This window comes from Scardinius erythrophthalmus (genome assembly GCF_964197995.2).
Source record: "Scardinius erythrophthalmus genome assembly, chromosome: 6".
Taxonomy (NCBI): Eukaryota; Metazoa; Chordata; class Actinopteri; order Cypriniformes; family Leuciscidae; genus Scardinius; species Scardinius erythrophthalmus.
In genome coordinates, this window is record NC_138226.1 from 7,536,819 (window position 1) to 7,560,914 (window position 24,096).

A 24,096-nucleotide genomic window follows, 5' to 3' on the forward strand; every position below is an offset into this window, starting at 1 on the left:
GCGTTTTATAACATAAAGTACACATTCATACCTCAGACATGATATTTGAAAAATCGTAGTTGCTAGCAAGGCTACTACAGAAAAACTACCAAGGATGTGAGTACATGATCAGACAGCCGTTTAGTCTTTTTTAGCAGCATCTCTGTATATGACTGACAACAAAATGAGAAAGAATCTAAAAAAAAAAAAGTTAATTTACTAAAATCGAAAAACTGCTATGCTAAAAAACAACAATTATCTCCTGAGGGAACTCATCGCGCGAAAGTACCCTGCTAATTCTCTTCTAGTTTTTAGGGTTGTAAAGAGCTCTATTAAGCAAATTAACGAAGTGATATCTATCCACCAGAAGATATAACCCCTGACATAGTGTCGCTGTGCACCAAATATATCAATATGTTATGAGAGGGAGACAATCTAGAAAAGCTTTAGCAAATCGTTATGCATGCACAGCGCTTAATTAAAAATGTACTGTCATCACACCCGAGGAAATATGTTTTTTCCCTCTCAGCAGCAACATCATAATTTGGTTTCATCTCTACGCCAAAAAGGGTCACATTCAATTTAAATGTGAAGCTAAAATGCCTAAACAAAAGGTGGAAACAAGTCCTTAAAAGTAAATATACAGCCTTTTAAAACATCTGCACAAACCCTGTGCCCTTTGGCTCAGTTTATGTGAGAAGATTTAGATGAGCAGCCTGTGATCAAAAAATTTCAGCAATGTTCTTACAGCTTAGACAAAAACAGAATAGTAAAATGCTGGTTTTAGAAGCCATTTTTCATTTTCCTGCATAATACGTCAACAATCACAGATGCTACCGGTTTCAGGGTTTCCACTCTGTTCACACATCAAGAAGAATCTGTTAAATAACTTAGAAAGATATGTGAATTGGTTTGACCTAATTATTATAAAAAGTATCGACTCAAAAGAACAATTTTCCTGATATTTCATCAGAAACCTGCTGGCTGTAATTATGATCTAAAAAAAAATATACATTTATATCACTAAACAGCATTAAAGTGGACCAGTCAAACGGCATATGACCTGATGTTTATTCATGTTATGGAAGATACATTGTCATTTCCAAAAAATCCAAAACATATAAAACCAGTTAAGGGAGAGGAAGGGGAAACAACTGATAAACATTCAATAAATATGTAAGAATGTTTATTATAGCTCACAGACAGGTACAATGGAGTGTCAATGAAAGTTAGTTAAAAAATTATACTATGCTTTGTACAAACAACACTAGGTTGCTTTTATACCATGTAGTTATGCACAATTCTGCCTTTTCAATCCAAATGAGATGTTATATCTATTAATTTGGCAAGTATGTCAAAGGAACACAAAGTGTAATGAAAATCAATGCAAATTCACAGGGAGGGAGAGAGAGAAAGCACGCAGTAACCCACACAGATTAGATCTAGAACAACATCAAAAAAAGAATCACTGTTTCATAGAGGCATCTGTCATCGTAACAAGCATTTAGCATGATGTATGAGTTTTTAACAATTCACCCCTGCCCTCCCCCCACATCCCACCACACACAATTCACTATTTAATGTGTTTGTTTCCATGTTTAACCATTGCAAATTAAAACACAAACCAAAAAAAAAAAAAAAAGAAGAAAAAAAAAACGCAAAAAGGTAATTAGTGTCACTAGTCCCTGGGATCAAATTCGATTATTGTAAGTGGACAATAATCAAATAATTTTTTCCTTTTTTCCCCCTCTTAATTCAGTGTTAGAAAAGATTTGATCCCATTAAAAGTCTTGAACTGGTAAGACTATAACATTGGAGAATCCTACGGAGGAATATGGAATGAGGGTTGAAGTATCCGCCCCTCGAGTGCTCTTCGCACAGGAACTCTTATGCGGAAGAAGACACAGACTGCTTGTATACGGCATGGTAGGCGTTCCGGAGCAGGACGTACGGGAAGCAGGATTCCAAGAGGTCCATGGTGAGGAATGGTGATTCTTGAACGATCTAGAGAAAAACAATCACTTTCAGAACAGATCTCAGGGTGATTGGGATGTTCTGCTGAAACTGACACATGTGGGCTCAGTCTGATAAAAAAAAACAAAAAAAAAAACTCCTAGCTTTCCATTACAGCCTAATTCAGTGCATCCTGCAGATTACGCTTCAAAGAGTGAAGAATCCCACGGACAAATCCCACACAAGCCTTACAGATCAAAAGAGCTGCGTGACTCTCACATACAAACAACAGAAACAGCCCTTAGCACATTTTCCCAGTCATCAGATGCTTATGGACTAAAGATGGAAATATGGAGCGCAACAAAGTCGCCGCCCACTTTTTCAGTTGGCTTGGTTCTCTGAAGTATTTTTCCCCATTAATTTTTTCCATCGGGATTTCAAAACAATCTTTAGTTCTAAGCCTTGAACCAAACCAATTCGCTGTGAGATCAATCATAGTATTACAGCATTTGGTTCAAACCAACAAAGTGTATGAAAACAAGAAAGACAAGACTGTTCTTTATATCATTTCTGAGGGAATGAACTACTTATCCCATAAAGCACTGCAACCTTACGATATAAAACTATCGACTTCAGTCACTGATAAGCATAAAAACTATTTAAATTTACAGGATTTTTTTTCCATTTGAAATGTTTATATTTATATACATGCATAAAAAAAGCTTCTAATGCTCACCAATGCTGCATTTATTTGATTAAAAATAATAATATTGTTAAATATTATTAAAATCGTATTTTTTTATTCGAATACATTTTAAAATGTAATTGATTCCTGTGAAGCAAAGCTGAATTCTCAGCATCATTACTCCAATCTTCAGTGTCACATGATCCTCCAGAAATCATTCTAACATCCTATTTTTCCTGGAAACTGTGATACATTTTTCCAGGATTCTTTGATGAATAGAAACAACAGCATTTATTTGAAATAGATTATTTTTCCCCAAATGAATGCAGTTTGAAGTGTAGAGAAAACCGACTTAATCCCATCATTTGTCAGGCAGTGATTTCTGTTTAGTTGGTAACATAAATGGGTGCGTTTCCAGAAAGCATCATTAGCCAACTATGTTCTGTCGTTACAAACATTTTCTCAAAACCATAGTTCCAACGAACATTCCCAAACCGTGTTACTACAGTTTCGGGAAACAGTTGTGACTAGATGCCTCTTCAACATCTATGCATCGTACTATGGTGGTTAATCAGCGAGTCACGTCGGAGAGTGGAATTCTCTTTAGGATTATGGCCAGTGTAATTCTTCACCATGAATTTGGCAATTAATTATTCTTTTTTTAATTACACTGCACAATTACAGAAGTATATATCATTGAAAACCTCAGAAAGTCAATTAAAAATTGATGTTTCTGTCTATGGAGAAAATGATTTTCACTTCTGCAACTCCACTGTTGCACACCATCATGAAGCGCTCTCTCTTTAGGATTCACTCACCATGTCCAGAAGCAGGTAAACAGACTCCCTGTTCCGTGTAGTGGTTTTATCCGTCTCCTGTCCAATCTTCAGCAGGCTGGAGGAGGCGAGCTGGGGAAGAATGACAGGATTTGCATAAATGGAGTGTTTATTGTTGACACGTTAATGTAAATTGCATGTTGTAGAGTAAAAGTATTGAACAGAAACGCCTTTAAGCCAGGATTTAGGACAATTGCAGCTAATACTGTTACTTACGGCAAGGAACTCTTTTAGGCGATCCTCTATGCTGCCCTTGTGGATAGTGAACAGAGCAGCGGCAATCTGGTTTATCGCTTTAGCCAGACAGTGAATGTTGTTGCAGTGACCTTAAAAGATTTATAGAGAGTTAACACACACGATAAATGTCATGCACATTAAAACGCGTCGTTCCAGCGGACCGCAGTTCAAACAGCACAGATATAATCTGATTTCATTCGCAGCGGTTCAGCGCGAGTCTGAAATGCAAAAATTGGTACCTTCTATTGCGGGACTGTACTGCGACATCACGTTGCTGGCCAGGGTCGGCATGGAAACGGCCACGAAGACCATCAACAGGCAGGCGATCTTGTACTCTTCCTCTGGGCTAATATTTTCTGTTACAAACAAGAAGAATTGAGTTCATGAATTTTCCTTAAGGTAACTCGGGAGAAGTACTGATGTGCTGCCATTGTGAGACAGCAGGGAAATTGCAGCGATTACATTTCTCTCTTTGGACAGTGTCTGAAAATCTCCGTGAAGAGCCAAGACAAACGGCACTAATGTCCAAAAAGTGAACTCTTATTTATGTTATTAGCGCAACAGCATTTGGGTGTGATTCAATTAAGTCTAGTTTTAGTTGACTCGCTATTTAGATAGTAAACAGAAGACGTTTGGATTTAACCATCAGGGGAATAGAACAACAACATTGGAGCTGGCCAAGAGGCCCTGGAGGCTCTGGGCTGCTCTGAGAAAATGAAAGCTGTTCACCGGAGAGCTTTGCTCAATTGGAGAGAACTGCTGTGCGGTATGAGGTGTTTAAAGTGCACAAGGCCCTTCTCAGGAAGCGGATTCCTTGAACTGGCTCTAATGCCTGATGAAGGTTTGATAAGCAATGCTGGACAAATGCATCTGAAGACAGTAGTGTGACGGAAGCTACTTGACAATATGAATAGATAAATTTAAGTATAACATAATATATAATAAGTTTAATATATGAGTTTAATGATAACTTTAGTGCAATTTAGTGCAATTATAATTTTACATTTGCTCTTATTCAAAAGTTTGGGCTTGGTAAGATTTTATAATATTAATTTAAAAAAAAATATTTTATTGTTATTTGATCAAAAATACAGTAAAAAAAATGCAATATTAAAACTAAATTTTGAAATATATTAAAATAGAAAACATATCTATTCCTGTGATGCAAAGCTGAATTTGCAGCATCGTAACTCCAGTCTTCAGTGTCACGTGATGCTTCAGAAATCATTCTAATATGCTGATATATTATTATTATCATCATTAATGATGGCTTGTGCTGCTTGATATTTTTGTGTAAACCATAAAACAGTGTTTTTTTCCCAACTTTGATGAATAGAAAGTTCAAAAGAATTTATTTGAGATACAAATCTTTTTTTGAAATTATAAATGACTTAAGTGTCACTTTTGTTCAATTTAATGCATCCTTGCTAAATAAAATTCATAGAACTGAGTCAAAAACAATAGTGACAAACAGCAGCATTTACCTAAATATTTCCCATTAAACAACGAATCAATATTTTTTTTTGAATCAGTCTACTGAAAGAACCGATTAAAAATGTAAAAATGTTAAATTATCGCCTCAGTTTGCTTGGCTGTAAAGCTGCATTAGTAAACCAAAAAACGCAAGTACATATTTACACAAAAAAGTAGCGTTACTGGTAAAGTGACGCTGTTTCGAAAAGAGCCGAGTACTGTCACGTCACTTTTAGTTAGCTACTCCTCAACACTGAAAACAGCTCTCATGAGACACTAAAGGGCAGATCTGCTATGCACATATATTTTTTATTATTTTTAACTCTTGAGGTTGTGGTTAAGATAGGCCTGGCCATGTGAGGTTTTAAACTTTCTTGTGAAATTCATTCACCACAGAAATAATAAGACATGGTGAACTGATACTGTGACCAACGTGAACATGGGTGTGGATGTAATGCATGTTTTTGAGTGTGTATTATAGTGTGAGGTTACACCGTAATCACAGTGCAAGCGAGCATCCTAACGCTGAAGTACTTGACCAGATTGATAAAGCATGTGATACCACTTAACGTTTCAGCACAAACCAAACATTTTTTTTTTTTTTTACAGCCAACTAGCTTGCATCCAAGGTCTTAATACAGGGATTTCTGGTAAATCATTTGGCATAAAATGGTCTTTAGATGTGAGCACCAAAGTGCACTTTGGAAAAAGAATTCCTGTTCAACTTTTCTTTCAAGTGTGTGCACACCGACGTCACACTTTGGTAACTACGTATTTTGTGGCAAATGCTGATGAAAGGAGCAATCCAAAAGTGGACGTTCACTGTTCTAACAAATCTAGAGCAAAAACACCTGATGCATATCTGCACTTTCTTAGGAGGCCAAAACCAAAGAATTTCCCTTGGTAAAGGGATTTAACAGATGCATCTGGGATCAAAATGGCCTGATGTGCATTGCCATTTTGAATGGTCTGAAATAAATGTTTTGTGCGCTATATTCAAAGTAGTGAATAATAATAATTATGAAAATTATAAAAAAATTTAGTTGAAGACCTTTTTTTCTATGACTAAGACGAGAAGACATCAACGTCATTAAACGAAAACTGTGACAATATCAACATGCAATATCGTTGTCGAAAAAAGACTTGACTAAAATGTAGATAAAAAATAAAAACTTGATCAAAATCACTTTGTTTTTGTCAAACAAAAGAGATGACAAAACATCACAGACTGTTTTTAACAAGCCACTACGAGCTTTCATGCTAACGATTGCCAGATTTCAAGAATTTAAATCCCCCAATCAGAGCTTTTTTATTAAAAGAACACGTTTTCTACCCATTGTTTTAATTAATATTTGCAATCTGGCAACCATGCACACGCTCTCTTTCTACATTGAAGAAGCATGGATGATCTGAAAACACAGAGCAGTTAGCTGCTTTTAGCGAGCTCCAATTAATATTTCCTGCTTAAATGAAATCTCTGTGTGACAATACAAAGTCTTTTTTGCTCTTGTTTTAATAGAAGAACATGAACATAATTTTGAATTATTGGACTAACTAGGAATTTCACTGTTTTAATTTTTGAGAGAAGTTTCTTATTTTACCAGTAGGCCTATAGCCTATGAAAAAAGCCTATAATAAATCAGGAAACTAGATGAGGTAAAAGAAACGAGGCGTATGGGTTGACATTCTCTTGATTTGTGCTTATAGGTGAGAGTGCAATAATCCTAATAAAATGTAAAAATACTAGAGGTGGGCATAGATTATTTTTTTTAATCTAGATTAATCTAGATTAATTTTGAAATTAATCTAGATTAATCTAGATTAAAATGGCTCATTTGAATTCTGTCGAAGGCATTCAGAATATGTGTGCTACCCAAATAATGACTATAAAAGTAAGTCTTTGAGAACGGGTTTCTCAAGCCAGGTGGCGCATTAGACCAGGGGCTCATCTCCTGTTTCCAAAATGCATCACAAACTGCTTGAGAAAGCTGTTCTACTCATAGACTGTAAAAGGTTACTACTGTACTGTTACCGTCCGTAGGCAACATTAGGTAGGCCTATGTTATTATCAACTACTATAGGCTATCAATTAGGGATGGGCGATATGGCCTAAACTCCATATTGTGATATACATTGCAGCCTCTTGCGATAACGGTATTATAATAAAACCATTTCAGAACAGGTTACACAGACCCTGCTAAACAACTGCTAAATGTATTTTTTTTTTTTTTTTTTTTTTAAAGGGTGTATGTAGTTTTGAGAACATATATTGTGCAAAACTGTAAGTATACAACATAATTTTGCAGATAAATAAAATTTAAGTACACTAGCTGCAGAGACTTAAGTAGGTCTGATGTTTATTATGTCTTAGAGCTTATGAAACCCCAAATTTAAAATTAGAATATTGTCTAACTGATGTCTTTTCAGTTAAAAAGAAACACAACAACGATTGTTAAAATCGGGCGCTTTTAATAAAAAGAGATTATGTGCTACACCACTCACTAAGATCTATTGGGAATAATACGCGCGCGCTGGTATTCAGTGATATGTTTCGGTTTGAATTTGAGGTGGTAGAACGGATTAGTCGTGTGTTAACTTACCGAACTTACACCACACAGTCTACGTCGGACGGCTTAAATCCGAACCAAGTCCAAATAATGGATGTTGCACCGATCTTTTACACCAGCTTTCACCATAGATGGCTTTCACTTTCAGCCGTGTTTACTTAAGATGACGACGAATATGATGCGTTGCAGATTGCTGCGTTAACGCCGATAACGGCCCACCACTAAAAAATACATTTCTATTAATTATAATAGATTACAATGTTGAGCAAAATTATTGGGATTATTAATTTAAACATTATGCATCTTGACGAAAAGGTGACTAAGATTATAGTGACTAGATGCTCAGACATTTAGTCAACTAAAACTAGACTAAACAAAAACAGGACAATGTTGACTAAATATGATAAAAACTAAAAAAAAGTGACACATGACTAAGACTAAATTGAAAATAGCTGACAAAATTAACACTAATTCCCAGCCTTTTAAAGCCGTATGATATACATGAACATATGATTGTGTGAGTAAATGGGTTGAAATTTCAATTATCATTCACTGAGAATAATCTTTCACATAAAAATTCTTACTGACCCCAAACTTTTGAAAGCGTTTTTTAATTTTGATGCACAAAAAAAAAAAAAAAAAAGATTCCATCTGGGATCAAAATGGCCTGATGTGCATTGCCATTTCAAATGATCTTAAACAACTTACCAGACTTCTGTGAAGACAGAGCCACTACAAGAGCAGGGTCGATCTCACAGGGCAGGCCTGCGGCAGAAGACAGCTCATACACGTTCATGGCAACCTGAGAAAAAGGAGAATTTCAGGTCCAGCGGCCCATTGTTACTGCCAACAGCAAGCCTCAAAGTCACCTACCTTCATGTCAGTTTCACGAGGAATGTGGTCTTTGAAGTCTTCCACGGAGCTCACCAGGAAGGGAATGTGGCAGGACAGCACCTGGAGAAAAGGACACATCTGTGATTAGAGCTCATTTGTGCAACAACATTTCCAAACAAAGGAATAGCTAACTGTCATCCTCAACCTCATTCCAATGCCATATTATTTTCTGTCTTCCCTCAAACACGAAAGTCAGAAGAATGTCTGAGCTGCTTGTTTCCTTACAATAAAAGTTGACACTGATTTATGCCGCCAAGCTCCAAAAGCACACAAAAACATTATAGTCTATATTACTATATTCCAAAAAGTCTTCTAAAACCAAATTATATAAATGAACATATGATTGCAAATAGGCAAAAAAAATTCAATTATCATTCATTAACATCTCATTATTTCAAACTTCATATTCAAACTTGTCATGTGACATGTGTGCATCTTCAGGTGACATATTTGAATCAGTGTAATTTTAGCATAATTTACTCATACACTATTATAGTATTTAATAATATTATAAATTAGCGTTCATTTTTATATTTTCATTTTCATTTAATTTTTTTTTTTTTTATAATTATATTATGGGCTCTAGAAATATATATTTTTAAAACGAATAAAATGGCTATTTTGCTTTAATTTATTTTCTTTCAGTTTTAGTTTGTTTAATTGTAGTACTTTGACTTTAATGTTTATTTTAGTTAGCTGCAAAGGCAACATTTCTAATTTTCATTTAAGGTTTTCAATTAATAATACATTTCATTTTATTTCAGCTTTATTTGTATTAACAAAAATGATTTTTAATAGTGTTAGTTTAAGTTACACTGATTTGAATATATAAGAATGCAAATGAGATTTTAGAACTACAAAAAGTTCTGTTCATCACACAAAGACATCACATGACATCAAAAGACTTTGAATTTAGTCATATGGACTACTTATGTCATACTACTACTGTACTCACACTAGGCACGGTTGCCTTGTGTGTGATCAGACCAGGAGCGAACGAACCAGACTTTGTGAGCACACCCTTATATGCTGCTTTTTTGTCCTTTTTGGAGCTTGGTTGTACAAATCACTGCCTGCATTATGGAAAAATAGCAGCTTGAACATTTTACCCAACATCTCCTTATGTGTTTCATGGTAGAAAAAAGTAATACAGCTTTGGAATTAGCAAGATCTCAGCTCTGAGATGTACACCATCCCTCCGTTGAATTGAAGCGCTGCCCATGTGAGTGTGAGAGAAACGAGACGAGACATCTGCATTACAACTCACATCTCTGAGAGCTTCCTGAGCCAGCGAGCGGAACGACAAAATCACACCGATGATGGTCATCCGTTTCAGCACGCTGTCAACCGCTACAGAAATAGAAGACAAGTCTTATTAATAACTTCCAAAAATAGGACATTTTCGTCCTTTAGAACCACTAAAAATAGGTCTGCAGGTGGTGTGTATATGGGCCACATTCCTCAGACGGGATTTTTAAATTCCTGCTCACATTTGAGCTTAGTAATACATGATTGTATGAGGACAAGCCATAACAAATACCATAAATAGCTCTCTGTAGAGGGTCCTGTCTGCCATGGGGAGTGCTGGGTGGGTGTTATTACAAATCATACCATGAAATTCCAAACAGCTATTGTCTAATACAGTGCTTCTCAATCTGTGGTCAGTGGACATGACTGGAAATGTCCAATTTTTTAAATATTCTAATAAACATGCCCTTTTTTTCTGACCTTGCCTCACAATATTATGACTCTAAAACTATGTCAAAATGTAAGTCTTCTCTCATTTAAGTTAATTCTGGCCAAAAACTGCCACTTTGACAGAAAGAAAAGTGACATACAAAGTGACCAAACACAGTTTGTTTTGTTTTTACATGCTGTTCATGGGCAGATTCACTTGAACTGGATCAAAGGGGAAAAAAAAGGAATTTAGTTTCCTATTGCATTTAGTGTTGAAATTATTTATAAAAAAATAAATAAAAGTAATGTGATGCTTTTTTTTCAGGATGCTTTTATTTTCACTTTTGACCAATTTATTGCATCCTTGCTGAATAAAATATATATATTCTTACTGACCCAAAGCTTTTGAAGTTAGTGTATATACTTAAAAGTCCCACAATGGATACTCACATGAGAGCCGCTTAAAGAGTGCTGCCATATGGTCCGGCTTGTCGAAACTGGTCCTCATCTGGGTCAGAACCTCCACATTGTCCACCACAAGTTTCTGTAATGGCAACAAAAGACGTATGATGAATAAGCAGGAAAAAAGTCTGTACATCCTTACACGGGAGGACATAATAATCTACATGCATCTTTAAAGGCATTACAATCTAACAACAGCATTTATGACAATGTTGATTACCAGAAAATATTTTCAATGTGATAGTTGGCACAAACTGTCGATTTAACTTAACTTTGAACCCAGAACATTACTTTTAACACCAAAGCCGAACAATTTTGAACAGTAGCCGCATGAAATCACCTGAGATGGGAACTGTGAAGAAATGCAAGAGCACGAGTTTGCATGTCAACAAACGATTTGCGTAATTTGAGCTTTTAAGAGAAAACATATTTCACGTTAAAGTCCTTTGGTGAACATGGCGCAGAATAGAAATGCAAAATAAACCATTTCACTCCCCAGCTGATTGTGAGTCAGATAGGAAACTTGGTTCTTTTTCCTCCAAATTACTTTCAGCTGAGGGAGAGAAGTTTGCAAGTTAAAAGCCTGTGTTCACACACTTTGGTTGGCTCTTGTTTCTCAAGAAACTTTTATAAATGCAGAAGGCTGTTTCAATTACATACATCATGCATTTGCAAACCTGCTACCATTACTGAAGAAAATATATTGAAAAATAAAGAAAGTTAAAAAACCCAGGGCTTTACATGCAGATGCTCTGGCTAAGAGAGAAAAAAAAAAGTTCATTCCTACATCGTTATGTCAGGGAGTGCAAACAATACACCATTCATACTTCATGAGGAAGGCTTTGCCTTCAATGTAATCAACGTAGGATTTGATTCAGGTTTGATCATAGTTGCAGTTAATCTATCATTGCTGACAGTTCTTAGTTGTTGTTGTCTAAATAGTATCCAATAACTGAGGGGAAGTGCTACTTAAACACTGTTCCCGGTAAGCAGGCCCACATGGAATCTGTGGCTGCAGAAATCCATAGAAAGCTCTTCAGATTTATATAATATTGGAACGTCCATCAATCACAAAAATCAACACATGTGTGTCATCATCCCCAAGTGTACTACTCTCAGCCCTGTTCTAAGGTCATGTGATGCTGCCATCTTACTCATGTGAGGAACTATCTTTTTGTACGACCAATAAAACCATTATTTTTGCAGCTTCAACACATTAGAGATGGGGTCGGCAACCTATCGCTGGCACGTGAGCAAAAGCAAGAGAGGTGTTTGTATTTCATTCAGATAAAGTACCTCATACCTACATACAGATCTACATTTTGAGGTAATCATTCCTCATAGTAACACAGCTTGTTATATTAAAGTAGGAGTTATACACACTATTAAAGTATGAGAATTAAACTGCACAAGTCAATGAAAGCGCGCAGCTCTGACACACCATTAGTGTGACTGCGCATCACATGCACACAAGTTACTGACTGACAGCTTACAGCTTGTTCCATGGTACATAGTCAATGCTGTAAATTTCGGAGATATTCAACCAAGTATACTGAGTCCTTTTATATATTCCACACACATCGAAATGACTGTGATGCATGTGGAAACACCGTTCATGTGTACCTGGTTTTCTCTGATTGGATAACTATCCAATCATGAAAAGACAGAAAGAGAGGGCATTTTTTCACATTCCCAGATGAAATTGGACAAAATGCATCTGGTTGTTGAAGCCACAAATGTAAATTTTATTCCTCCTAAAATGGTAAAAGCTAGACATGCGAGAGCGTGTTATAACGGCTCCCGGTACCCAGATATGACAGCGCTACTGCAGCACACATTGGTGTAGAGGAGTAGCCGAGCATCTCTTCAGCAAGCCGGCGTGCAAACTGCTGCAAATGAAACTGAAAGTTCAGTGTTACATCCTGACGCTCAACACACAGTCGTCTTCATTAAAAGTAGCACACTAAATCTTACCAGTGCTGATGCCTCTCTCTCTCTTTCTCTCTCTCTCTCTCTCTAATTGCGGTCTTTGATCTTAAAATTAGCTGATGATAAATAAAATTAAGCTCATTTCTTGCTTTATTTGACATGAACTCTGTTAAATTAGCATATAGCGTGGGAATTGAAGATTAGATTTATATTAGTTTTGAGGACACACAAGTTACGCTGCCTAATGTAAATGGAAAAACACATGAATGACCAGGTGTAAATAGGCCCATTGGAAATCTGTTCTTCAAAGTCTAATTTAAACCTGAAAACAAACAAACTATAGAATTTTGAAAAAAGTAAAACAAATTTTATGAAAAATTGCTTCAGAAATATTTAAGGTTCAGCTCTGTTTCTATGTAAGCCATTATGAATATTTAAAATATGTTTATGTGGGGTGGGGGGTTGTGGGCACAGTGATCAACTCAGAAACTTGAAAATGGCACTTCATGAAAAAAAGGATGCCAACCCTTAATTAAGTAAATAAATTAATAAAATTCCACAAATTCAGTCTGGACTTGCCGGTGAGTCAAAGTGACTGTGGGAATCACTGTTTAACATGTTGTTGAAAAGAGGATCAGGCAGTCTTCAACAGAGAACTGTGCTTCTGAACACTTTCAGAGGAAGGCAAACAAGTTGGAACAGTGACAAGCCTAATGATGTGACCTTTCACCTCAGAGACCCCTATCGCTCACCTTGAGTTCGGCCACCTGGGAAGAGATGTGCCACATGAGGCTCTCGCTGAGAAACTTCATCCCGTATGGACCCAGCAGCTCAGACAGTGAGCGCATTTCTGAGAGACAAAGTCAAGAACGTTTAGATGTGCTATGGCAGTTTGAGTGTGAAAATAATCACATCCATCTGAAGAAAACATTGTGGAATGTTTCTAAACAAGGAAATCTTTTATTCAATGTGTCTTTGTGGCATGTTTTTCCCCCTCACCAGATATGTCGGAATACTCCTCTGCATTGAAGGTGAGCTCATTCTCTGTGGGCAAGTTGACGAAGGCCTTCATGGCAGGAAAGTAAGCGATGTGACCGTTGCTAACCTGCCGCAGTAGAGTCTCCAGATACCTGTGCACAGATTAAGACCAAACCAATGTTTCACTTTAAGGTAGTGGTCTCACACTCAGCTCTTGAGAGGACCACTGTCCTGTAGAGTTTAGCTCCAATGCTAATTAAACACAGCTGAAAGGCCCCAATATACTCACAGCGAAGTTCTTTTTTGTTCTTCGTTTAAGAGTAAAAAGAAGTTCAAAATACCTTTGCAGTGGTATACTGTTAGTGAACATCCCAACGCTGCCCACGCTGCTGAGAGCGGCGTTTAGATGAATTTGTAAATAAGTGCAGTGCGCTTTTGTCACAATAACCAAATAAACACACAACAAAAATGACAGCAGTGAGAAAACAGCAGTTAAGAAAACATCTGATCATAGATGCCTGCACAAGCTCTGTAATTTGGCACTCCAGTCAAGTAAAGTCATGTGTATTTATATGGCACCTAATACAATAGATTGCATAAACCAAACAGCTTTACAGTTTTAAACATGAAAAACATTAAATGAACTGGAAAAGAGTCAATCATGTCAAAGAAGGCGGAGCCCTAAAGCGCATCTACCAATTACGCATCCCCACGGACCAATGGTAGTTCAAAGGAGTTTACCATTGGAGCAATCTTTTCCAGAAAGATTGCTTTGGCAAGCCGTTTCGAACTCCCGAAACGAACTCAAAACAAACTTAGTTTTGGCCTGATTTTGTTCTAAATTACGTCACACCAGTTCACTCTTTGACTTCGCTTATATCGGGGTATATCGGGGCCTTGTGTCTGACCTCGACGAATTGAATGAGGAGGAGCCCCAGAGCACACCTATTTATTACTTAATCGCCACGGACCAATAGTATTTACCAGCAAGAGTGGACTTCTCCAGAAATTTCGATTTGGCAAGTCATTTCAAACACCCGAAACAAACTTCGGCCTAATTTTGTTCGAAATGACACCACACCAATTAATTTTCACTTGAAGTATATTGGGGCCTTTCAAGCATCATGTTGTTAGCTTGACAACATGCTAATGCCAAATTTCTATTCAAATTAAGTCCAAGCACTGAGTTAGGGGTGCAATTTGTTGCTGCCTATGTCGAGTGCTCTAATATATGTGTCTGTTCCTTTAAATGCAAATGAGCTGCTGCTCCCAGCACAGGGGGCGGAGCTTCAACAGCTTGCACTTACACAGACATACACTGAAAATGTCTAAAACTTTTAGCCTTTTATGTTCAAACCGGATTCAGACAATGATGGAGAGATTTAAGAAGAAGTGACATGTAGAAGCAACAGGACGTTTCTGAATGGTTAGTTGATGAATTTATGTAGCTTATGTGTAGTTATCTTCTAGTCATTGATTAGCATATTCTGTCTTGATAATCTATAAATCGTGTTCTGGGGGCGGGGTTTATGTAAATTTTAAGGTTGGTGATGTCACTAACCCACTAATGTCGTGTAGTTCCGACCAGGCGTTTGTTGTAGTCCTTAAAAAGTGATTTCTTTAAAAGCAAATATTGCCCTTTGCTTTGAACTTTGAGCATTGTAACTTTGCAGATGTTGTTTATGCTCAAACAGCAACATTACACACTAAATAAAGTTAAAAAAGTGAAATCATAATCAACCACCCCTTTAAGCTCTGAAATAACTTTGGCCATTCTAGCATTGACATAGAGTCTCACCAGTTGGTGTAGAGGCTGGTGATGGTTGGTTCTCCATGGCTGTCCAGGTGTTGAGTCTGCTGCAACAGCACATTGTTGAATACTCTGGTGATGTCAATCTGCACATAATTCTCAATGGACTGCAACACTGTCATGTAGGCCCGCACGCTGGTGAGCAGCTCTGATGGTTTGGCGATCTCCTGTGTGGCCTGGTTGTACATGGTCATCCCAACTATGGACCTGAGTGACAGTTACAGACACAGAACGAAAGTAAAAAAATCTGGTTTTATTGTGCATATAATTCTAAAGGAACAAAGTGTTTGTTCTCTTAATGTTTTATCAAAACGTATCTTGCATCAGAAACAAAATTATTGCTGATGTATACAAGACCAAGCAGGAAGAAAACTAAATAATAGCCTAATAATAATCATTTAAAAACAATAACCAATACAATCGAATGAACAATCAAATAATAAAAAAACCCAATGGATAAAATCCTGCCTTACAAAATTTCCTACTAAATATGCAGTTATAAATAATAAAAAAATAATACAACATTAGAAGAATATTTCCAAACAAAATAGGATATTATATTAGAAGAAATGTAGAGAAAATAAAAAGAACAAAGAAGTCTGTGGCAGCTGGTTTCTTTGGAATAACATGCACAATTGGTCTCAATTAATCATGCGCAGTAAGACCTGGAATATACTGTATGTTAAGAAAGTAAACGGGGTCAATTTGGACTTGGTTATGTGGTGTTGTTTGGAGAGTAATGGTGGCCACCATAAACAGATCCATAACAACATCATATTCTTTTAATGCTTTGACCTGAATCAAGGCTATTTACCCGATCAGATGGAAATGGGTAATAACAGCACATGGTTGGGTGGTGAGATCTGCTAACAGGGCCTCTCATTGCTGAGAAGCACGGCCACATGAGGGGTTCACAGCCCGGGAGAGAGGGGCCAGCCAATGCATCCGCGTCAGAGTTTTGAGTCCAACAGTGGAAAATACCTGTTATTCCTCTGCCCAATGTTTATTTAGTTGGACAAGCTCTATTCTGGAACAGTGTCAAATATCATGCTAACCCAAACTCTCAACGCTAGTCCAATAAATTACAGAAATCGAACAATAAACCCAAGAGGCTCTTTAAGCCGTTGAGTTCTCAGCTTAATTAATAAGGGAGAGTTGGAAGACAATTTTCCCTCACATAAAACGCAACAGTAACTCTCCCCTATGAGGCAAATCAATATGATTGATGCTAGTACGGAACGAGTGCGGACAGACCTCATCGCGAAGGGTTGACTGTGGGTAACGTAATAGATAAAATGAGCAGTGATGTGTTTATGTAGGTAGCAGCCAAATTCAGTTCAGGCTGTTGTGATCTTTCAACCCACATGATTCAGAAAAAAGATTGATCAGCAATCAGCATTATATAATTTAATATTGCAAGAGAAAATGTAAGTAAAGTACTTAAATAATAAAAAAATTACACATACACATACACATACATATAGATACATACATACATACATACATACATACATACATGCATGCATGCATCTAATTTGATATATTTTAAAATATAATTAATTCCTCAGTTGATTTTAATATGAATAATTTTATGGAAACTGTGATACATAACCATTCAAACCATTCAGTTTGGGGTAAGTGAGGTTTTTTATTTCTAAAGAATTGAATAAGTTCTATTCTGCAGGGATGCATTCAATTGATCAAAAGTGGTGTGTTGTCTGAACCATCAAGATGAAAGTCTGACTTACTTGGTGAAGCGGATCTCCAGGTGGGAGGTCAGGTACTCGCGTGGGGTGAAGGTGTGCTCCCAGACCATCATGTTAGGGACGTAGTTAATGGAGAAGCAGAGCTCTGAGAGAGCAGTGTGCAGTTTGTCCAGACTGTAAAAACCAGACGACAGCCTTAAAAACTAATTTCCTTCAGATTATACAGTCAATCAGCTAAAGCTTAACCAGCACAACAGTACTGCTCACCATGGGGCCGCACCGCTCCCATACTGTTACTACTGCTCATGTGTGTCCATATCAGGCTTTAGGATAAATCCATTTTATATTATATGGAGGATCTGTTTGAATGTCTGCCGTATGGGAGGATAATAGGTAAAAGCCTCCAGCTGGGTTTTGTTCAACACAGTGATTCTCTACTGGTGAGTTCTAATAGGTACGCAGACATGCCCTCATCGACAAAAACCATCAATTACATAAACTAGAACAAAGTAAAAGACAAAATGACCCAGACTACATTAAATACAGTATTAGCAACAAGGATTGACTCAGTTTGTGCTGACTAGATATAGAAGAAGAGTAAGTTTCATCCTTACTTGGTGACCAGGAGTCTGTTCTTCCTCATGCTCTCAACACCAGGTTTCTCTCTTTCCGGTTCACCTTTCTTCCCTGTCTGCTTTTTCGACTTCTTGTTCACGGCCTGACTGATGGTTTTGGCACAATGTTTTGGCAGTAGCTGCACAGAAGAACAACAGGAATAAGCCCCTTTTTAACCCTCAGAGGTCGGAGATCACGCCGGCGTGATCTGCTCGCTTTTTTCCTTATGAGTTGAATTGAGACCCCAAATACTCTTTTGACTTTGATTTTATAAAACAAGTTTCATACATCAATCGATTCTGTTAAATGTGTATTATTTTTGTGTATACTCACAATAAAAACAAAATGTTGTGCTTTTTGCCAAATAAAGAAAAATAATCACGAAGCGAGTTCTGCCTTCTCTCTGTCCGTGTAGTCCATTCTGAAACGCGTCCGAAAATGAATCATAACTCAGCGAATACTTCTCACACAGGCACGTGAGATATGTCTTTATGAAGCTTGAAATCTCCTCTTTTAAATGAAGTAATTTATATAAAAAACAAATGTTTTTAACTCATGTAATCCCTTTGAAAGCAAGGAGAGGTACCGTTTTTCCTTCTCCCTTCATTATCTCTAAATGAGCTGCAGCCGCCCCGCCCCCGGCGCGATTCACATGTAAATAGTTTACCTGATCTAGTATGCATCGCATACGCCCCCCGATCAATGCCATAAAAACACAGTTTGTTCATCAGACTTCAGACTGATAGTTCATCGCGTTTTGAGTATGACACGCTTCTCCGGTAATAAAGACTCCCTTCAGATGATTCTGGACAGCGAGGAAGAATGCACCTTTTCCTCAGAGGACGAACGGCAGCATTTTGAAGAGCGAATTCCGCCGCGAACACAATTTCAGAGTAAGTTTTACTTAAAAGTCTTTTGTCTTTTATTTTTCGTGTTCGCATTTATGAGGAAAAAACAATATTACGTGACAGTTCTCCATTATGGACGCGAGCGCTCTAAAAAAAGCACTAAAAGACTTTCAAACTTTCACAGAGACCTCAAAACAGAAAGTACAAATCCTTTCTTTAAAACGAATTTCGTTTTGTATCAATTGTATCTTAATTTTAATAATTTTTTCATTAACAAATTTCCTGGATTTAAAGTAAATATAGGCTAGCAATCACAACATAAGGTGCTTGAACTGGAGATCATCATGAACCAGACCGTAGCCTATTCTCGCCTCACATGTCTAAAAAATGTGAAATATATTTACAGAAAGCTGGTTCTAAACAAACCATCCAAAACACTAGCCTACTGCGAAGATCGCGAGTCAATAGCCTATCGTCAACTTCATCTTTGCCAGAAGTTAAATTTAAATCGCGTGTGTGAATGAATGATGATGTTTTAGCAAACTGAATTGCTACTGAGATGAGTAAAAATCGACTGAAATATGAATACATAGATAAAATGTAGGCCTATAATCTTTTTTTTTTTTTTTACAAAGAAAGAGTACACTTGAAATATTGTTGAAATTGTAATTATTGTTGTAATTGTAACCTTTTTAATAAAATAGCAAAACATATTTACAAGATAGATGTAAGCAAAATCTTAAATGGTCAATATAAGTCTTCTAAATATATCTGTTGTTCTTGTATTGTGGCTCAGTCAGTTTCACACCTGAGTGAATGGCTCATCATTATGCAAAGTGGGTGGGACACTGTAATCTAAGGTGTAAACTACTCCTCCCCCTCGCATATTGGCTTTCCAAGCAAAACCTGTTTTACATCAATTTAAATCAATGTATGGTTTTATGTGAACGATAAAGCAAGACTATTTTCACATAATTTTGAAGAAAAAACACTAGGCGAGGACATCCATTTGTCAAAAGTCTTATTGACACATATTTACTATGTGTTTTGTGGCCTTATTTCAGAATTTTTATTTTTTATTTTTTTCAATAACCACGCATAAACATTATTCTCTCAAAAATGAAAACATGTACATACACATGGCTCACATATTATGGTAGCCCTGTTTGTGCTTTATAGAGTGAATTTACACCTTTGCCATTAATATGTTTATAAGCAACTGAAAAAAGCACAAATGTCAGGGCATGTCAGAACATCTCAAGGGCCCCAAAAACAGCCCAGACCCCAGAGGGTTAAAGTCAACATGAAATCAAAATTGACCCTACTTTCTTTCCCAATACAAGTTCCTGGTCATATTGTGCACAATTCATCAGTGCAGGTTATTTCAAATAATAAAAAATAAGTGTGTATAGACTTGGGAATTGTTACATTTTTCTTAAAATACCAGAACCAAATGATTTATGACATAATAAAGTACAGCACCATGGCTAAAGAAATTTTGAGCTTGAGTTGTGAGCTTGCAGCCTGAACTGGATGTAATGAAAGATTATGTGTAATAAAATATAGGCAATTAATAGATATATATCTGTTGCATTATCCTCACTGGTTGCACGCAATAACATGCACCATGGCCAGTATAGTCCACCTCATGCACAAATTACTCTTAAGAGTTTATTTTAGTGAATAACTCAAAAAGACTTTATCATTTAAGTCTCAAAATCATGGGATTTTCAGAATCAATTAATTTGTCACCGATGTTTTTAACTGACTTACTGAACCACTTGTCTTGAAATTAACTGAGAACCATTTCTGTGATATGTACATATTTGTTTGATATATCAAACAGTTTTGTATATTGTAAATATATATAACGAACAATAACTTGAAAATTATGTCAGAGGCACAACAGGTTATTGAATTTATTGTTCTTTTTAATTGACACAAATCCAAATTCCTCTTACTTTTCAACACCCCTCCTCCAACCACCTGTAACATCCACTTTTCACCATCCAATCAATTCCTGATGAACAAAATCAAGTCCTACCCCAAGTCTTTGCCAAATAAATATCCTTGTTTCACTTGGAGATATGTCAGATTAGAGAAGTAAAATAGGTTTCATGTTGACCTTAAGACTGTAATTCCTTAAGACAAATGTGCCTTCCGCAGCCCAGACATGAGCAAAGTGGGCAGTTACTTGTGAGCTGCTGTCCTGTTTGCGTACAACATGACAGTTACATTCACCAGAGGGGGGTGAGAATAAGTTTATTCATTAAAGCTGACTGTATGTGTTCGAATCAGTGCTGCCAACTGTGTCCAGCGAATCAATCACTGCTTAATTTCATTGCGATCATATTGCAACGGAATGGAACATTCCTGGTGAATTTGCAGAACTCTTTGTAAACCCAGTTAAGTTTCTTAAAATCCCAGATATGACATGGAAAATTCCAGAACTCCCAAAAGTCCCTCTGTGTTTTGGCAGTGCTGAAAGCATGTGTGCGTCACTGACCTGGTCGCTCAGGGTGCACTGCTCTGTGCATATGTCTGTGATGAGGTTGCGGGCTTGCTTGGCCATCTCGTCCAGGAACATGTTGCAAAGGGACAGGCTGCGGTCTCCGATGTGGTGCCTCTGCAGGGAGGGACAGACATGGAGACATTAGTGGAGACTTCCCTTAGCACAACCCGAATGTTAAGCGAGACATTTGATTTTCAGCATAAAGTACGTTCCACTCTGTAGCATTCATTTAGTGCTTAATACAGGTGTAAAGTGTCATTTTTGCACCAAATGGAATTGCAATTCTATCTGGTTCTGCTATAGGCACAGGAAATACATCCTTAACCTTTATTATCAACAGTAAATAATTAGGCTCAGCTGGTCACCTGGAAAAAATATCTGTGAACAGGGCCTAATACTAGCCAAGAACCGCCCAATAATACAGGACGGGGCCAACCAATGGATGTATAAAGGGACCAGCCACAGTTTTTTTAAGTGGCGTTTAGTGACATTTTAATCAAATAAATGCAGCCTGGGTGAGTATAAGAGACCTTAAAAAGAAAATTGATCCCAAACGTTTACCCATATATTCATTTTAATAAAATAATTAACTAGAATTAATTGGACCAGGGTGGAAAAACACCTTATTTCTCACCATGCCATTAAATGGCATGAATTTATCTGAAAATGGTCCTGTTAGAGGTTGAAACTACTCCAACATAAGCTGCTCAGGTGGATTTGGCTAACAGTGAGGTGCTATTTGTGACCTGTCCATGTGTAAGTGAGGCTTTTTGTTATAGCCCAGCTGGTCTTGTCGCCTCAACTTCCTCCCTAGAGCAAACAGCGCATACTCTCTAAATTACTAATGCAAAACAACTTTTGCCCCTGTGCGTTTTGACGAAACCCATACAAGATGGAGGAGGCCGGTCATTCTCCATGACAAACAGAGTGTCAGATAAAGCTTCGTTGGTTCAACTCCGATTTGACAAGGACCAAAAATTCTGCCTCGCTCCTCATGGGCATCTGAGGGCAGAGTCTGAGACGGTGCAGGTTGGAAATAACACATCTATCCGACGTGATGCAGAGGCTAACCTCTGCTGAAGCGCCGTGATCTTTTGTTGTTTCTCTAAACCGCTGTAAAAAGTTTTCTGTGCGAGGATGGAAATATTCTTGGAAACTTTTAGTGCTTTTCCAACATAAATAAAGCTTGCAGCTGTCCAAAGCTGTGTGGAGTGGACATAGGAGGAAGACCATTTCAGAGACATGCTGAGAGAGGGAGTTTCATGTTTAAATAAGGGAAACCCAAGCCTTCTATGGCTCAATAAATCTCTTTTATTCCTCTAAGTGCTCTCAGACAGCTCAATGTTCAGGCCCTGCAATGACATGAGAACTCTCATTGTGCTGTTTGTTTGGGTGCCGTTTGTCCACCAATTAGGAGTGAAAATGTGGGTTTATTTACCAAATTAAATTGGATATTGGAGGGCACGATGTTTGGCAGGAACAAACACTTGGTGAATGTGCTGGCCATATATCAGCGGGGGGGAACAGGAATCTGTTGTGCTCCTCGTGTGTGCGGAGGGGCTTCCATATGCCCCCGGGGAGCCTGGGTAGCTGCACTGGTGTATGGTTCAATTACAGATTTAATAAATCATGCTTTTCAGCATTTGGTTTTCTGTACACATCCTGATACATGGACCACAGTGCTCAATGCTGCGTGTTGGGACATTCCAGCTCTAGTTAACTCATGGAGCTTTCCGGATTCACAGTACGACTCCATCCTGAACCCTCGCATGGGTCGCGGCTAAGCCGTGGCGAGACCCGACAGAGAAAAGAAAGATCTTTTCCAAACTCCTTTTCTCAAAAGTAACACTGGCCATATTCACTAGGGGACATTCACAGACACATAAAACAGTTTTTTCCCCAAAAACACAGAGTCTGCATTTAGGCTAAACCAGAGATTTCAGGACAAGTCAAATGGAATATATAATCTGACCAAATTAAATAAATTAGGTGTCAACTGATTTACAATAGTCAAAGAAAGCAAGTACATGAGGCTAAAATTATAATTTCATTACAGACTAGGGCTGGATGATATACTAAAAAATTCACAAAATATTTGTGATGATATTACTGATTGTTTAAATTAACATCATGAATATCACAATGACAGAAGTTAAGAACATCTGATTTATACTTCAATATAAAAAACTGTTATACCTGTTAAGTTTAATTTATTTGAATGAATTCTTTGAAACGATTCACTTAAGTGCAAAAATGTTTGCAGAATCACATATGGCATTTTTTATAAGTTGAAATACTTCAGTAAAAATACATGTAGGTAAATATTGTTCTTATATATATAATATATAATTATTTATTTATTGTGTTAGCTTACTTAAAAACTGTGGAAAACTTTTGTTTTACTGTATTTTACTTGCATTAAACATTTTGAATCTACAAATGGCCATTTCAGAGAAAAATAAATAAATTTAGAGATAACAATCATGTAATCATTTCACAAATACAAATTCACAATACTACTCTCAGTGATACTTACAAAAAATGTCATAAAGCACTGTTTTCAGATAAGGTTACTGAAGTCAGGGTTCGTACAGATTTTTAAGAGTGAAATTCAAGCACTTTTCAAGCAATTTTAAGCAGTGGAAGCAGTGCTTTACAAGGGTGGGTACTGGTGAATTATCAAGGGTTCAGTAAATATAGTGGGATGTACATTATATGCTAAACAGCTGAGAAGTAAACTACAGTAGGAACTGCTATATAAATGGGAGACTATAGGAAATATAAGTTTTGCTCCAACAGCAATAGGAAAAAAAATCCATTTTACATATCCAATTGCTTTCCATTTCCAAAAGAAGAAAATATACAATATACAAATATACAATAATCAATTGCAAAACATTGTTACACGAAGATCAAAACGAATATGAAACAAATT

The 24,096-nt window shown here is 37.1% G+C and overlaps 1 protein-coding gene across 8 annotated transcripts in view; it reads right to left on the bottom strand.

The window, feature by feature from the left end:
- Window positions 1-1,029: 1,029 nt before the first annotated feature.
- The window catches only part of nckap1 (NCK-associated protein 1), a 54,134-nt gene continuing 31,067 nt past the window's right edge, over window positions 1,030-24,096 (bottom strand). For all 8 annotated transcript variants that reach the window (XM_081369355.1, XM_081369351.1, XM_081369353.1 and 5 more), the window contains exons 17-30: window positions 21,156-21,275; window positions 17,801-17,940; window positions 17,229-17,360; window positions 15,469-15,687; window positions 13,692-13,822; window positions 13,445-13,542; window positions 10,752-10,845; window positions 9,892-9,974; window positions 8,604-8,684; window positions 8,439-8,532; window positions 3,930-4,046; window positions 3,670-3,779; window positions 3,436-3,525; window positions 1,030-1,983 (exon numbers count right to left, since the gene is read on the bottom strand). In XM_081369355.1, the coding sequence (XP_081225481.1) occupies window positions 1,867-1,983; window positions 3,436-3,525; window positions 3,670-3,779; window positions 3,930-4,046; window positions 8,439-8,532; window positions 8,604-8,684; window positions 9,892-9,974; window positions 10,752-10,845; window positions 13,445-13,542; window positions 13,692-13,822; window positions 15,469-15,687; window positions 17,229-17,360; window positions 17,801-17,940; window positions 21,156-21,275 (1,626 nt within the window). In that variant the 3' untranslated portion in view covers window positions 1,030-1,866. The remainder of the gene's footprint in view (window positions 1,984-3,435; window positions 3,526-3,669; window positions 3,780-3,929; window positions 4,047-8,438; window positions 8,533-8,603; window positions 8,685-9,891; window positions 9,975-10,751; window positions 10,846-13,444; window positions 13,543-13,691; window positions 13,823-15,468; window positions 15,688-17,228; window positions 17,361-17,800; window positions 17,941-21,155; window positions 21,276-24,096) is intronic.